Source organism: Phascolarctos cinereus, unplaced genomic scaffold (genome assembly GCF_003287225.1).
Source record: "Phascolarctos cinereus isolate Bilbo 61053 unplaced genomic scaffold, phaCin_HiC Scaffold_5;HRSCAF=322, whole genome shotgun sequence".
NCBI classification, from domain to species: Eukaryota; Metazoa; Chordata; class Mammalia; order Diprotodontia; family Phascolarctidae; genus Phascolarctos; species Phascolarctos cinereus.
In genome coordinates, this window is record NW_027555958.1 from 434,798,532 (window position 1) to 434,816,408 (window position 17,877).

A 17,877-nucleotide genomic window follows, 5' to 3' on the forward strand; every position below is an offset into this window, starting at 1 on the left:
TGTCTCAGCAGGTACAATAGCTAGAAACGGTGATTGTTTCATGGTTCATTTTACCTCTTTCTCCTACAGCACCACTTACTTCCTTACCTTCATGAACCTAGGCCCTCTGGCCTATTTTACAGTCAGAGTCAGTAAGCGAATTACATCCTGCTCAGTAGGTGAAATTTTCTTTTGTAGCAGATTGGGCTGGTAGGTACTCAATTCTATCTTATGGGGGTGGCTGCATAAAAAAAAAAACAAACCAACACTTTCAATGGGAAAGGAGGGCGGGGCTGGTGCTCATTTTGATTCAGAAGAAAAGTATTTCAATGAGATCCACTCATGAGGTTTCCTGGCTTTTTCTTGTTTATTTGAGATTTATCTCATTTGTCCAAGGAGATACCTGTGATTTGCAAACCTTAAAGCAAAATATAAACACTAGCTACCGTGATCACAATTATTCATAATTTGTTGTTTTCATGTTTGTTGTTCTGATCAGAAGAATACAGGTGGCTACATTTGTGATGCACTCAAGGTGTATTTTTTTAAATGACCTGGACGCCGTTAGACATTAAGCCTAATCACTCTTATGCATGCCTTTTCAACTGTTTTAATTGATGATGGATAAATACATATTATACTTGGGGATCCAAAGGTGATTTTAAAGGTCACCATTTTGAAGCAAGAACAAAAAGAAAGCCAGTTCATCCAAGAGTCATTCATCAAATGTTCATTACCCATCTACAACTTGGGAGACACTCCAGTAGGCATAGAAAGATAGGTACGAGACAAAAGCTGGGTCCTAGGAACACAACATGGCAGGCTTTCTCCTTCACTCCTCCCAGTTGTTAGCTCTCCCCAAATTATCATATGTATCTATAAGTAGCCCGTGTTTGTTTTATTAAGTATGTGTCATCAGTCTTGCTAGAATGTGAGCTTTAGCAGAGGGGCCGATTCATTTTTTGCCTTTTGCCTTAACTGCACCACCTAGCACAGAGAGTGGAGGCCCATAGTAAATCCAACATGAGGGGCCTAGATACCCTATAAGGTCCCTTCCAGCTTTAAATCTATAAGCCTTCAGTTCTTATCCTGCTTCTCAAGACATCCTTTATCCCAAGGTTCTCTACAAGTGAAAATAAGGATCATTCTTCTTCCCTTCCAGGGTGAGGTGTATATATGTTAACTGTTGATAATATAGCTCCTCTCTCCTCTACTAACTTCTACCAATGAGTGTTAGGTAACACAGGCATGTAACTCCATTAGGTCACTGAAAGTACCAATCCTCACAATGAGCTGAACTGGATTTTGTGTCTAATGCGAATGCAAACCCTGCTTTTTCTGACTGTTGCTTCAGCTGATGCAGCGGACATCTCTTCTGAGCCAAGGCTGACAGACTACTCATCCCCATCACCTGGTGAGCCCAGCACTGGCTTTCAGGGCCCTTCGGAATACTTCATCATTCTTTCTATGCCATTATCCTAACATTTCCACCAATAGGATCTCAAGGCAAAACTCAGACCGCAGAGTCATTGGCTGAGAATTCTGAGCTCACAATCACTCCATCATTGGCAATGACCTACTGAGGATAGGAGGTTAGAAATTCCAGAGGACATCAGAGTGGGGTTTCTTCCCCAGAAGAAAATTTCTACCAAGGAAACAATGTGGTAGGAAGGGGAGGGAGGCGGATCTTGGGGCTGGTGAGAACAGCAAGCCGCCATCCATCCTTCACGAGTGTGTGGAAAATTCCTCAGTGGAGCGGATGGCTTAATGTTGTTCCTGAGTCCAGTGAAAAAGCATGGTGAATTATTATAAAATTCTGGGGGTACCTCAGAATGCCTCGCCAGCTGACATTAAAAAGGCTTACCACCAGCTGGCTTTGCAGGTTCATCCTGACAAGAACCCAGAGAACAGGGAAGCAGCAGAGAAGAAATTCAAACAAGTAGCCGAGGCCTACGAGGTCTTGTCAGATGCCAGGAAACGTGATGACTACGACAGTTCCAGAGACAGTTACATAGGAAGAGAAGACAAGGGTGATGACAGCCGAGAGACGAGTCGGCTAGAAGAAGATCTGATGTTCCAAAGGCCATACGGTGTCTTTCACAACATCTATGATGGGGATAACTTCTTTTCAGGGGATTTTTTATCGAGCACCCACATGAGCAGCATCGGGGGCTGGCGCCGGCCCCAGGCCAGGGGGAGGTATCATACTTCCCTTTTTGACGTGGCTCCCGTTTTGGGCACAGGGTTCTCCACCTTTGTGACTCTGAGTTCTGGAAGAAATGCAGGTTCCACTTGGTCCTTCATACCATTCATGGGCAGCAGCAGCATGGGTACCTTCAGACTGGTGACCACCTGCAGTCAGATAGTGAATGGCAGGAGATTTGTGACAAAGAAAATTTTTCAAAATGGGAGAGAGCTGATCGAAGTAGAAGAGAGAGGATGATCCACTAGGCTCCCCAGCTACAACTGGTAAGGAATGAGTAGCACACACGTGGCACGTGGAAGGACTGGTAGGAACCCCCCAGTCGTTGGGCTGTGAAATAATAATAAAAATGAAAAAAACAAACAAGCCGTAATCATAGTGCTTTAAATTATATATTATGCTGGGTTATAGTACCTTTTGTTAAACTTCTCATTTTCTATAAAAATCAAGCAGTTTGGAGGACAAAGTTACCAAATATATGATTATTTAAAAAAAATTTTTTAGAACTTCTTTAACAATGGAAGTAGCATGTTGTAGGGGAAAGGCTACTGAGTTAGGGGTCAGAGAACCCAGGTTCAAATCCTAGCTCTTCTGCTTACTCTCTGGGTAGCTTTTTAGGCAAGTCATTCAGCATCATTGGCCTTCAGTTTCCTGATCTTCAAAATGAAACGTTCAACCTACGTGACCTTTGAGATTCCTTCTAGATCTTAATCTGTGATTTTGTGATTAATCAGTAAAAAGCCATCATGAAAATAACCAGTTATGTGTATCTCAGGTCCCTTATAACTTGCTAATTCATACATAAATAAAAATGTCGGGGCAGCTAGGTGGTGCAACGGATGGAGCACCGGCCCTGAAGTCAAGAGGACCTGATTCAAATCCAGCGTCAGAGCAAACACTTGAGACGTACTAGCTGTGTGACCCTGGGCAAGTCGCTTAACCCCAAATGCCTAAAATTTTTTAAAAAAATGTCACATATGTATAATATATGTATATAAGCATATACGTATATGTATGTATGTATGTAAAACACAGGTTGAATGCTCCCCTGTTGTTTCCAATTTGGGTTTCTAGATTTAGAACTGGAAGGGAACTTGGGATCTGTTCTCACCCCTTCATTTTACAAGTGATGAAATTGAGAAATTGAGATTAAGTGACCATCTCAAGGTCACACAGATAGGCAACAGTTGGGATTCGAACCCAGGTCTTCCGACTCTAAGTCCTAGGATACTCTCCACCTCTCCATGTTGTTTCTCTAAAAGGGACATTTAGTGAAGGACATTTTTCCACCATTTTAAAAAAAATTTACATTTTTATGAGGAATGCTTGAATCTTCATACATACATATACACACACACACACACACACACACACACACACATTTTTTTTTTTGCTTTTGTGGTATCCAGGTGGTTAATTCCACCTTATCTGCATGTGAAGCAACGTGGTCCATGGGAAGAACACTAGCTTAGGGGCAGAAAATCTTTGTACCAGGCCTGGCGGTGTGTAAGTTGCTTGGAACCCCAATCTCTTCATCTGTACAATGAGGGTAAGATCTTCCCTGCCCATGTCGCCGTGCTGTTGTGAAGCTCAAATGAGATTAATACACAGGACAGCATTCTGAAGACTGGTGAGTTACATGACAGGAGATGCTGCCTTTGTTGTCAAGAAGCCATTTGGTGTGGGAGACTGAGCGTGGTGGTCAGGAAGATCGGGGTTCACATCCTCCCTCTTGTCACTTAGTAGCTGTGTGATAGCAGGGTGGATGGGGGCAAATTACTTACTCTCTCAGTTTCAGGTTCCTCACCTGTAAAATGGGGATAATAATATGCATAGTACCTTTCTCACAGGATTATTGTGAGGTTCAAATAAAAAAATATATGTGAAGAGGTCTGTAAGTATTGGCATTACCATCATGCTAACTAATATAGATGAATGTAAGCAACAAGAAAGAATCATTTAGCCAATTCCTTTCAATGTCTTTTTTTGTTGCTAAAATATAATCATTTTTGTATGTGTATATAATATATAAAAGCATGTGTAAGTATACGTATGTAAATATAAATGTAATATGTGTATATTTATATATGTTAGATGTATGTAAATATATTTGTGTATGTGTATATATTTACATATGTGTGTAGAAGGCCTCTCACCTTTCTTGATGTCACTGGCAAGATATTAGTCAATGATAACTTGTAAATTTCACATTGCTTCTTTCTTAGCGGAAGCCCCAGGTTTGGTCAGTATTTTCTTGAGAGATACAATGAAGACAGAGGCCTCAGGCCTTTCCTAAGTCAATAAGATTCACCCTCAAAATAAAAGTAAAAACAACACCCTATTGTGCAAAGCTTTTAGTTTTCCCTGCCACTTGCTTTAAGGGTTTTAAGCAACATATAAGTACATATAATTATAGAATGCTAATCGCTCATTTTTCAGAGGAGGAAACTGAAGACAAGATGGAGGAAGTGAGGTCCTGATCTACCCGGCTCAATATTCCCTTTTACAGTATAATGCTATGTCCCATAGGCATATGATGATAACAGGAGCGTTTGTCTGGTTGGTATTTTAAGGTTTGAAAAAGGGCTGTGTCCATTTCATGTGATCCTCCCAACAGAACTATTCTTTTTTCTATTTGACAGATAAGAATGCTGAAGCTTAGAGAGGTTAGGTCAATTGTTTGCAGTCCCCAGCTTGGTGTCAGAGGTGGAGCTTGAACCTGACTTTCCCCGGTCTCACATTGCCTCCTGATATCTGGTTTTGATTCAGTTGCATTGGGTGTTGCTTCGTAAATCATCTACTCTGAGAGAGGGGGGCTCCCTGCAACCCTGCAACCTCTGTGGTTTTACCACAGAAATTTATTGTTTGTATTTTAACCTCAGGAAGTTTGCAGAGCCTTGACAGTGAAAAATGCCTGGGCTACTTCTGTAGAGGTCCGCAGTTCAGCAGAGAACTGTGTCCAGGGGAGGGACAGGGCAGAGGGCAGAGGGCAGAGGGCAGGAGAGTCAAAATGGACCTGCTGACTTCTGCCTAGCAGCTATTACCTGCCTCTCCCCAAAACATGAAGTCAGCAGTTGGCAGTTTTATCTTGTTCATTGAGCCCATACATTTATTTGTTTGTTTTTAATTGTGAATTACATCTAGCCCTTTCTTTTCCTAATCCTGGTCCAAGGTGAACAGCAATGTGTCTGCTGAGCATAGGGAGAACAAAATTGGAGCATGAAACTTGATTTTCCAGTTTGTCTGAAGTGGAAGGCAGATTTTGGTGTCTTTCACTGACATTCTCTGCTTTTGACAGAAGTGCTGAGTTGTGGAAGAACTTAATGCCAATGGAGATGAAAAGACTTCACTTTGCAGGCCCTCATGGAAGCCTCCTGATTTTGCAGGGCAGAGGCAGATTCATCTGTCTTAATCTTTTTGTAGAACATACAGCATCCCCTTCAGTTAGTGACTAAAAGCCTGTAGTATGGACTATTTGTTTAAAAAGTCCCAAATGAGAACAAGTAGATGATAGAGCTGCAGAAAAAGATTAGACATTGCCTGTCTCTGGAAAACAAACCTTGATCAGTTCATGCTTCTGAATGCTGGTGACTTCACAAAGCCTTCAAACCTGTGCCTGCCACCTGGGTGACAAAAATACACTGGTTGGAACTCACACTAGCATTTTTCCATTCTGTGTGATCTTTATAAAGTTCTCATGTTAGCTGCCCAAGGAGAAGGGGAGAAAAGAAGGAGAGAAAAGACTGAGAGACATTGCCAGACTGAGCCATGTGGCTTTTAGGTTCTGTTCTCTTGCCCTCTTAACTGGTCATTCTGAGTATTTACCTCATTGGTTATTAGGTGACGTATGGTTAAGTCACATGGTTTTGTTCAGTGGTGAAGTCCAGTGAAGGCCTGAGAAGTCCAAACCCACAAAAGACCCAGGCTGAACTAATAGGGATTCTGCTTTGGTTTTATTGCCAGGAACAACACGGAACCTGGAGAAGAGAGTTATGGGGGCCATAGCCAAGTTGATGATGATAATGCTGTCATCCTCAATTCCTTAGCACTCTGCCTAGGAGATATTCAAATCACTTCATTAGGATCTTGATCACATTTATTCTTATAACAGCTTCCTCAAGTAGATGAGAAGTTTAGGAAACTGATCCCTTTAGTGAACTGTCTGTATCACCCTAGGGAAAGCATGATTCCTTTCAGAGCTGACTGTTTTCCTCCAGCCTCATGCCCAGCTGCATGCCACCTCCCACTTAGGCATTGATCGCCATTGCCTAAATGAGCTCACCTGCAGTGCGGAGTGACATGGAAAGCAATTTGCTTTATTTGTGAAAACATGTCTAGGCATGAGGGGGAAAATGAGCTGTGGATCCAGCAGGCATTTTGCTCCTACTTATTAGTTAGGACCTTGAATTCAGGTCTCTAACTACTTTATTCATGCCAATGATGTTGATAACAGATAAATAGTAGGTGATGTTATACACAGTACCATCATTCCAAGGATCTCAGAACACTTTCTATTCTAGAAGTCTTCAATTATGCGTGCATGTATGTGTGTGTGTGTGTGTGTGAGAGAGAGACGGAGAGAAAGAGAGACAGAGACAGAGATAAGGAGGCTACTTTTCATTTTCTTTAAATGTAAGCTCATTGAGGGCCCAGAATGTTTTCCTTTTGTCTTTGAATACTCAGTGCTTTCTACATTTATTTTTCTCCCCAGACCTGTGGTTTCATTAATGTAGGGAACCTTCCAGTATGGAAACTCTCTCAACTGAGGTGGATATAGATCACCAACTCACCTGTAATTTATAGTATCAGAATGCTGCCTGGGATGCTAAGGGTTCAGTGACTTGCTCATGGTCACATGGCTAATTATCCACCAAAGGCAAGACTTGAACTCAGATCATCCTCCTTCCAGTGCTACCACTCAGACCATTATGCCACATTGCATCTCAGATTATACATCTATTCATGTGCATACTAGGAGCTGTTTGGATGGCCTGGTTGGCTTACAACGTTGAGATTCCATTCAATCAGACATCAGAATGAAGTTAATGAGAGATTCATAGTATTTTAAGGTTTGCCACATCTTGTAATCTTTGGAGTACAGGCATTAGTGTCCCTTTCCTCAGATGAAGAAATAGAAACTTTTATTTTATTTTGGTTCTGACCTCCAATTTTATCTGTATGAGGATTTGCTCTCAGCACAGAAACTTTTTTCATCGATCCAAAAGGGTTACTCTTAGTGTAGCTTCAAGTTTCCTTAGGGTTCGTTACCCAGGGCACTGGGAGAAGAGGAAGGACTTGTCCATGGTTAAACAAGTGTTACATGCCAACTATGTGCAAAGCCTTATGAGCTGACTCTGTATGCAAAGTATGTTGTAATAAGTAGAAGATGGGACTTGGAGTCAGGGAGATGAGGATTCGGGTTCTGCCTTTGACCTATACTGTCCAGGTGACCCTGGGCAAATCATTTGTCAACTTTGGTCACTGGTGGGAATCTCCACACTTGTGTTTTCTATGCTGATGGCATCATGGATGCAGATTAAAGAAAAGATGTCTAAGGCCCCATGCTAGGCCAGTGTAGGTACAAAGACAAAAATAAAGCCTCTCCTGCCCTCACCCTCAAGGAGATTACATTCCTCAACTTTATTCTTCTAGAATCTTAGGGGCTAGCTATTGTAACTCACCAGTGCATCAGAATCTTCCTTAGAGCATCCCTGAGAAGTGGCTATCCAGCCTTTGCTTACATAGCTCAACACAGAGTGGAAGTGAGAGCATGCTAGATTGATAGTTAAATTGTTGGTTGAGCGGAATTTGGTTTTTTTTTCCTTATAACTTTCTGTGTGGGCATCTCAGCAAACCACAGAGATGGGAATATGGCATCAGCATCTTCCTTAGAGATCATCCAGGCAGCCTGCTCTTCTGGAAACTGCTCTGGATTTGGAGTCTGAAGACTCAGGTTCAAGTCACTGAAGTCAGGTTCAGCTGCTCACCAGCTGTTTGACCTTTGGGCTAATCACGCCACTCACCTGACCATCAGGCCCATCTGAAAATAAAAGGATTAAAGTAGATGATCTCTAAGGTCCTACTAGCTTTAAATCTTATGTATCTATGATGCCATTTGATTGGTTGGACACACCAACACATTCATTAACTGTTAATGTCTAGTGTGAGGTAGGAATATAGGTTTTGGTTTTGGTTTTGCTTTTTTTAAAGAGGGAAACTGAGACCCAGCTAAGGTCAAGGTAGGTTTCCCAAAGCTATTAGTGAGTCAGATATGAATGTAACTTCAGGAAATCTTAGTGCCTGTCCCTTATTTTATCTATCAGCCAGCATACAGTTAGTGTATCCAAGCGCCTGATGTTAGGAATTTTTTGTTTGTTTCCTTCAAATCATTTGAAGAAACCAGTAACTTAGTTCTCTTTGTCATGTTTCAATCTAGAAAACTACAGTTCTCCCATTGTAAGGTCATGGGCTATAGGCCTCACCATCAGTTATTAAGATGTAATATTTGAGATTTTGATAGCTGTGACTAGATGTGGGTCATGTTTAATCGAATCCCAGTTTGTCTGGCTTTTTTTAAGGGGAAGATGACATTTGGAAACATTTTTCTTGAGCTTGTCCCATGTAAAGTAAAACGATTTGAGTTTTTGGTTGGCTAACAATCCCCAGTGCTTCATCTCTCCCTTCAAAATGGAAGGGAAAGATTTGTCAGACTCTCTAGAGCTTCTAGAGATAAAAATTGGTTTTATTTTATGTTTTCTGTTTTAGGAAATTGATGGAAAATCCCTGCTGCTGATGACAAGGAATGATGTATTGACAGGACTTTCATTAAAATTGGGTCCTGCTCTGAAAATCTACGAATATCATGTAAAACCTCTGCAGACACGGCATTTAAAGAACAACTCATAGTAAAGTCAAGTTGGGGCCTTGGACCTCAAATGATAAATGATTAAGTAATTTAGTTTCATGTGATGAAACTTTGTAAACATAGAATACATATATATGTATATGTTGAGAATTTAAATCAAAAGAAAACTTTATCCTATTGGATAGAATAGGCAATCCACTGTCCCCGATTGAAACATCGGGAGCTATGGTTTTCCTTTGGGGGTTTATCAATAGAATCATGGAGGGAATTAGGCTACAATGCTTTGAATGACAAGGCTTGCTTTACATATTTCTTCATTCCTTCATATGCTATTTCCCCCAAAGTCTCAAAAAAACCAGACAAGAAAACAAACATCTTTGCTTATGGATTTAGAGAGAGATGGAAAAAGAAAAAGGCGAGTGGAATTTGGGAGAGGGTTGGAGAAAGGTGAAAGGAAAAAACACTGCCCCCCACCCAAGTTCCTGCTCCATGTAGCTTTGTGTTACTTGGATGGAATTGCCAACACCCTTATTTGTAGAGGGTCCTCTACTTGACCTTATTAAGGTTTCCATGTGTTATCATATGATGTTTTAAAGGAATGAGCAGACAACATGCATATAGCCCATTCCAGAGCCGAAGGCAATGCTGAGAAGTGAAACTCTGTTAACTGTTTGGGGTAATCGTCCACTTCCGGTTTGTTTTCATGAGATGTAATGGCATTTTCTATGTAGAGTTGCTTTTAAATAAGTTCTATTGTTTGGGAAAAAAGTTTCTATTTTATGGTTTATATAATAACTTGTGTTTTGAAGAACTTTGCAGATAGCTGTAAAAAAAAAAGCCTTGCTTCTTACACAGAATTTTTGTTCATGTTCATTCTTTTATGGTGGTGTGATTCCTCCCCCCCCCCCGCCAAGTCTTCTGATGCTTTCCTTATTTAATTACTGGTTTGAAAACTTGCTTTTAAGAGCTTGGAACAAATGGGCTTGCTACTCATCTATCTCTGTTCCAAGAGACATTTGTTCAATCTGCTTGTTCAAATGCCCTGTTGAATTGGTGCCCTGTGGTCCTAATAAAGTGCTGCTTTGGTTCATTCCCAATTAATTTTTGCTCTTTCCACTTTGTCACTTCTTTATTTGGGATTAGGAGTGACTGACTATCTTCTGGAAACATTTCTTAATGTTCAAGTCCTGATGACATCATGCCAAATAAAGTACAGAGATAGTGGAATTAATTTAATTATCTTCAACAAATATTATTTAGCTCACATACCCTTTGCTAAGCACTTTATGTTGCTGGAGATATGGATACAAAAGAGGGAAAGTCTCTGCTTTTAAGGAACTTACATTCTATCATGGGATACAACTTGGACATTGATTAATCAATATAAAGGTTAAAAACTGGAAGAATCTCAAAGGCCTTATTTGGGAGATGACATTTCGACTGAACTTTGAGAGGAGCCAGGCATTCCTGGAAGAAGAGGTAAGGAAAGAAAGTGTTACAAATATGGGGGGGGGGGAGAGTGTACAAAGTGTACAAATTGTACAAAGGCATAAAGGTAAGAGATAGAGTGGTAAATGGGAAGAACAGCAGGTAGACCTATTTGGCTGAAGGGGAGTAGGGTGAAATTAATTCGAAAAGATAGGCTGCTACCAGATTGTGAAGGGCTTTAAATGGCTAAATATGGCTAAATTAATCCAGATGGGCAACTAGAAATTTCAAGTCCAAAGAAATCTGCAATCATACTAAATGTGGGATCATCCCCTTTTGCCCAGGCTAACTAAGGTCCTTTTCAGTAAATCATTATTCTGTGGAGGTATTTTGACTAAAAAACACAGAGACTGAAGGTTGAGAATAACAATAAGCCATTTAACAAAGGAAGTCAGTAATATGTGTATTTGTGTTCTAATCCTAAAGACATTCTTTAGATGCAGAATGGTACATTGGAAAGACTGTTGAATTTGGAGTCATGGGATTTTAGTTCAAATTCCAGCTCTACTACTTATTGCATAGTGGAGTCACTTATGTATCTAGGCCTTGGTTTCTCATCCATAAAATGAAAAGGGATTGAATGACAATGACCATAAAGGTCCCTTCCAGCTCTGTCTCTCTGAGCCTTGCTCAATAAGGATTTCTTGACCACCTCTTGTGTGCGCAGGATTCTGCTAGGGTGAAGAGGCCAAGGAACACACAGTAGAGCTGGGAAAATGTGACCAAACAAGAAGATAAAATGCTCCAAAAACTGATGCAGACCAGAGTTGGAAGGAACCTTAGTAGCCACCTAATCCAACCTCGACCTAAAAAAGAAAGTTCACTATGACACACCCATCTAGCCTTTACCTGAAGGCCCCAATAAGAAGAGACCCATCCCCCCATGTGCCCTCCCCCCAAACCACATCCCATTCTTCCTTGGAACATCTCTAGTTTTCCTGATGAAATTTTCTTCTTTGCAGCTTCTGTCCATTGCTGCTTTCCATCCTATAGCCAAATAGAACAAACCTAATCCTTTTTAGACTCCAAAAAGAGCAGAGGTCAATTTGAACTGGCGCAACCAGGGAAGATTTCATTGAGGAGGTTCTGTAAGGCGGAAGGTGCACTGTGGAGAACCCTCTCCAAAATAGTTTTCCATCAGTAAAATGGGAAAAATAATCTGTGTCCCTCCTCTGATTCACCAGGGCTGTTATGAGGTCCAAAGAAAGAAATTGTTTGAATTCTGCTTTAGTGTATTGCCAAATTCTCAACTCTATTTGGTGATTATTCTGTTCTGCAGCCATCGTATTCCCATAACAAAGTAATTGTCGACAGTATTCATTAGTAACTACCTCATGTCCACACTCACATTTACTCTCTCTAAAACTCCTGAGTATCGGCATTGGGACCCTTGTTTAAAAGTGAGTCTAAATCAATCCAATGCCAGCCAAGAAGCATTGATTAAGTGCTTACTATGCTCAAGGAGAAAGGCAACTTGACATAATGGATAGAGAACTAGCCTTGACATAAAGAAAATGGGTGTTGAAATCCTGACTCTGACATATACTAGTTCTTTGAAGTATCAGCACCTCAGTCACTGTCTAAGATAATGCCAACCAATAAACATTAAATGTCCACTATGTGCCAAGCACTGTGCTAAGTGCTAGGATTACAAAGAAAGAGAAAATGATAATTCCTGCCCTCAAAGATCTCATAATTGATTGGGGGAAACAATTTGCAACTAACAACATACAAACAAACTATATACAGGATAAATAGGGGGTAATCAACAGAGAGAAGTATTAGAATTAGGAGATATTGGGAAAAGTTTCCCATAGAAGGTAGGATTTTGGGTGGGACTTGAAGGAAGCCAGGGAAACCCAGGGAAGGAGATGAGAAGAGTGAACAGTCTATTCCCATTAGACAGATGAGTCGCTGATCTCCATTGATGGGAAGGATTTCCACTAGTTTCCTTGTGAAATTCTCTGGAATTGATTTCTTCCCCTACCTCCCATCAAATTCATAAAAAGCACTGGGGATACAAAATAAAATTTAAAAAATATATAGTTCCTGCCCTCAAAGAGCTTACATTCTATTGTGTAAGTTAACTGAGCAAAGACACAGTGGCTATCATGGGTACACAGGAAGGACTCTTTTGATAAGTGTTTGATATGGAATGAAGGAAAGAAGTTTTGGACTGGCTAATTTAAAAGAAAACAGAAAGGAGATTATGTAATTTCTCTGGTCTCTTGTGAAGCCTTTCTATCAGTATCTTTCCTAATAGTGGCAAAAAAAACCCCAACAAAATTCGGAGACAGAAGCTAGGTGCGTAAAACGTTGAATAATGACCTTACAGGCAGGCTCTGCATACTCCAGGGAGCCATCAGGATGCCACATTGGACAATAATTAAAAGCTGTCTTCACTGTGACTTTACCAGGGGAAAACCACCATGATCAGAACAGGCCACAGAGGATGGCTGATGTTTGAAATGTGTCCCGGGTGGCTCTTGTTACCAGACAGCTGCAGAAATCAGCAAAGTCTGATTTCTTTTTCAGCTCACATTGAACTTTAAATAAATTTATGAGGCCTGGCTCTGCACCTTGAAGAAATGGAAGCTGTTCAAGAAAAGGTAGCAGTGATGGGAGTAGGTTGTGCATATCCTTTGATCAAAATGTCTTCTGTGGAGAGAGCTTGATGAGGAACCACTTAATATTTGAGATCTTGCACAAGGACTTGGCCAACTGATCTACACCAAGAGATGGTGGTATTGTATACTGAAGACCTGGGTTTGAATCCTGCCTCAGGCACCTACTAGCTGCATGATCCTGGATAATTTCCTTATCTATAAAATGGGAATAATTATTATTATTATTTATATCAGGGTTGTTGTGAAGATGCAATGACATATTTTTAAAGTGTTTGGCAAATATGAAAGTAATATGTAAATATTAATATCAGGCCTTTTATTATTGGGAAGTTAGATATTATGTAATAGATATAATATGGATATTATATGAAAGTTAGATCCTGGCACAAAGACGGGAGCCTCAGCCATGGGGGAAACAAAAACTTGGGATTATTGGGTTAGAATACATGGCAAACTGAGGCATCTTTAAGATGCCTAATGAGCAAGATGGATTGAAATAATTGCAGCCAAGTTTAGTATAAGTTTCTGGGTTCTATTCCCATTGGCCATCCTAACTGAGCGAGGTTCCTTTGTTTTGTTATTTTTGCACTAAGTTTCAGAGTATGCCACGGGGCATACAAAGCAGAATTATCACCATGTTAGATTAGATTTCTTTAATAACTTTGAAGAAATTTAATTTGCCAAAGTCCTGAGGACTTTGGAGGGTCAGACACAAAGAATAGTTCTTGGTGATTCATCATCAGCTTTAGAGAGGACATAAAAAATGGGGATCTGTAGAGGTCAATACCTGGCCCAGAGCTATTTAGTATTTTCAATTATGAGTTGCATGGTAATAATAATACTAATACTAAGAACAGCAACAATAAGGCACTCTATGGGTGATATCCACATGACCTCAACTAATTCCTCCAATAAAGAAGCAATGGTAGAACAAATACCTGAGTCATGAAGATTTCTTTATGGAAATGGAAGCGTTTATGATGGCAATTGAGAAGCAGGTCATTCCACCAGAAATCACAAGTGGATTAGATTTAAAGAGCCAGGACGCATTGATCAATGCAGATTATACAACAAAGTGGTGGAAACTTGGGAGAACATGACTTCAGGTTTCATCGGCTAGCTACCTACGAAGACACAATCAAGTGGCTAGAATTAGATGCAAGAAGTTCTTTAACCTTCACATAATGTTTATATAAGTTAACAGACAACATATCCCTATGCTACAAATTCAATCCCCAAAATATCCTTGAAATATCCTTACTATATGTTGCTTTAGAGTCATTCAGCTCTGCAGGCCTTACTTCCTTTCCTATTTCCATTTCTTAAAATGAGGAAATCAGATTAAAAAGAACATGAAGGTCTCTTTCATCTCTATATCTATTTTGCAATCAAAAATAATTCATTGAACATCTCTTATGAACATAAGATTGTGTAATAAATGCTGGAGGAAGTGGGGCATAATTACTGAAGAGCTGGCCTTGACACCAGGAAGGCTTTTGTTCAAGTCTCTCCCTCTGATCTACAGTGGCTCTGTGATACTGGGCAGATCACTTGACTTCCCAAGCACTCTAAACAGCTCTAAGGTTCCAAGTCAGCAACCTGCACTGGTAGCAAGGATTTCCTCACCTAGAGAGTTCCCTGTATCAATGAAATGCCAAGTGTGGTCACTATCCCTATCATTATTCAATCAATAAGATGTATTGGAATCACAGCATCATGATGGACACCATTGTTGCTCCCAACTCCCCAGGCAGAACACCTGATCTATAAAGATTTAAGAATAAGTTAATTAAAAAATATTTATTAGGTACCTACTCCTTACTTGTGAGTCATCTTCTAACCAAGATCTTCCATAAGCATTGTGCTCAGCGCAGGGTTTACAAACACCAAAGCAAAGGCTGCCTTTCTCCTCAAGGAGCTTAGTAGTCTGCATGAGAGAGTGATGGCCAGCGAGGGAGATTTTGATTTGGAAAGTGACTGGCATGGTGAGTGAAGCCACAGAACAGTTGATTGACATGCCTCTTCCAAAAACCAGGGCGGAGCTGATCTGACCATGGTTACAGAACTGGAAGTAGGGTGGAAAGGGAAAGTTCCAGGTGGGTGAGAAGGTGGCCAGGGACTGAAGCATGGCTGGGGCCTGCTTGACCCAAATGAGGCAGCCATTAATCAGGGCAGGAGGAGATGGATCAAGGGCGAAAGATCTGAAAATGGACAAGTTAAAACCTCCAAGGCATGAGTAAGATCACGAGGCAGAATACTTATAATCTCCAAACTCAACAGAATGAAAAGGTTTCAAAATGTAGACTTTTGGCAGGAAGCCTCTCCCGTCCCCCCAGCCGCTAGTGCTGTCATCATCATTGGTTTTTGTATATTCCTATCTGGGTGAATATTATCTCCCCACTAGAACGTAAACTCCTTCAGATCCTGGGACTGTTTTCACTTTTTCTTTTATCCCTGGTGCTTACTTAGTACAGCGGTTGGCAGGTAACAAGGAATTAAATGTTTATTGTTTGGTTGATTGAAGTAATTAAAACCGTATGGGAACAGAATGAGGTAAGTGCATGTCCTCCTGTCATACTGTTTTTAGAATTGTCCCAAATTTGCTTTCAGTGAATCTAGAAAGGATGAGCTTAAATGTCAATATTCTTATTCAATTACAAAAAAGCAGCCATTTTATCCAGCCATAGAAAGGTCCAAGGGGCAGCTAGGTGGTACAGTGGATAGAGGGCCAATCTTGGGATCAGCTCAAATCTGGCCACTTATTGGTTGTGTGACCCTGGGCAAGTAACTTAACCCTCCTTGCCTCCATTTCCACATCTGTAAAATGAGCTGGAGAAGGAAATGGAAAACCACCCCAGTATCTCTGCCAAGAAAATTCCAAATGGAGTCATGAAGAATTGGACATGATTGAAACAACTGAACAACAATAAGAGTCTTAAAACCTCTAAATATATAAAAATAATAGCAAGATAGACACTTGTGCCAGTACTGAACTCAATTTCTATCTGAATACAACATGACGGATTCAGGACTGGTTGGAGAGCTGAAATGAAAGAGTTAAATTGTTGAAAGTCAACAGGGCAAGAAGTCTCTAGTAGAAGACCCAGGGGTCTATACTTGACCTGTGCTATTTAGCATTTTTATCAATGTATCTTGGATAAAAGTCATAGATGGTATGGTCATCAAATCCAAAGATGATACAAAGCTGAAAGGAATAACTAACACAATGGAAAACAGTCAGGATTCCAAAGGATCTTAATGGGTTAGATCAGAACACATGGCTACATTAAATAAGATGAAATCCAATTGGGATAAATGTCAAGTCTTATACTTGGATTAAAAAAAAATCATCTTCACTGGTACAAAATAGGAGGCATGGTTACATGGGGTGGGCTGGGATTCAGTTTATCTGAAAAAGACCTGGGGGTTTTAGTGGACTGTCAGCTCAATATGGGTTGGCAGTATGATATGGCAGCTAGAAAACTCGTGTGATTTTGGGCTGCATTAAGAGAGACATAACTTCCAGGTATAGCGACATGGTCATGCTACTGTACTCTGCCCTAGATTGATCTCAACTATAGTATTGTGTTCAGTTTTGAGAACCACAGTTTAGCTTTGATAAGCTGGAGAGTAACCAGAGGAAGTCATCCAGGATGGTGAGAAAAGTCATATCAGGATCAACTGAAGGAACAAGGAATGTTTAGCTTGGAGGAGACTTAGGTGAACTGTCATGTGGAAGAGAGATTATGCTTACTCTGTTTAGCCAAAAGAGGCAGAGCCAAGAGCAAGGGGGCTAATCTGCAAAGAGGAAAATGTAGACTTGATTTCAGGAAAAACTTCCTAATAATTAGAAATGTCCAAAAGTTGGACTGCCTCAAGTAGTGGGTTCACCTTCATAGGAAGTCTTCAAGCAGAAATTGGATAACCACTTGTTGATTATGTTATAGTGGGGATTCTGTTCATGGATAAACTGGTTAGATGGCTGATGGGATCCCTTCTACCAAAAAAAATTTGAGATTCTTTAATTATTATTATTATTATTATTTCATCATTCCATAGAATTTTTCTTCAGTAATATCTATATGACATTTAGATTTGATAAGGGTAGAATTCTTCACATATCTCAAAGAAATATAGAGACCAAAAGCTTCAAACTTGAATCAGAAGATTACATTGAACCAATGGCTGAAGGCAATATCTACACATGCCTTGGTCTCCAGCAGGGAGGACACACTGAGAGAAAGATGTGGCTGAGTACATGGAGAGTTACTTACATCTTGAAATCAAAGCTGAATGGGAAGAACATGTTTAAAGCAATTAACACCTACACAATGCTAGATTTAATGCACACATAAAGAGCTATAAAACAAACGATAACAAATTTAGAAAGTATCCTAACAAAAGCTTTTGTAACATTAACAAAACATAGGGCCCATTACAATAAGACAACTAGAGGAAGATTAACACTTTGTCACCACAAAGGAGGAGGAGCATTTATAGACAGTATTAGAACACATTGAAAAAAGATTTTACAAAAACCTACAGAAATGCTTTTGGAATAAGCAGACATTATCCCTTCATTAATTTTTATAGTTAAGGTTAATAATAGGTAAATGCCCTCAGATTTGTCAAATGGAATATGAGAAATGATCTGTGAGTGAAGAATAGAATTAAAAGGCCCTTCATGGGAGATATCTGCATGAACTCAGCCTACG

The 17,877-nt window shown here is 40.2% G+C and overlaps 2 protein-coding genes across 5 annotated transcripts in view; one reads left to right on the forward strand and one right to left on the reverse strand.

The window, feature by feature from the left end:
- The first annotated feature begins 321 nt into the window (after positions 1-321).
- Positions 322-9,025, forward strand: LOC110209928 (dnaJ homolog subfamily B member 6). The gene is made up of 2 exons (XM_020988697.2): positions 322-2,448; positions 8,948-9,025. Exon 1 carries the CDS (start codon positions 1,775-1,777, stop codon positions 2,420-2,422), a length of 648 nt encoding a protein of 215 aa, XP_020844356.1. The 5' UTR covers positions 322-1,774; the 3' UTR covers positions 2,423-2,448; positions 8,948-9,025.
- Positions 9,026-14,148: 5,123 nt separating this feature from the next.
- LOC110209927 (uricase-like) overlaps positions 14,149-17,877 on the reverse strand; it is a 68,729-nt gene continuing 65,000 nt past the window's right edge. For 2 of the 4 annotated variants that reach the window (XM_078156550.1, XM_078156549.1), the window contains one exon: positions 14,151-14,286. In XM_078156550.1, coding sequence (XP_078012676.1) covers positions 14,279-14,286 — 8 coding nt within the window. In that variant the 3' untranslated portion in view covers positions 14,151-14,278. Of the gene's footprint in view, positions 14,287-17,877 lie in introns of all 4 variants that reach the window. The other 2 variants (XM_020988694.2, XM_078156548.1) reach the window with 2 other exon arrangements.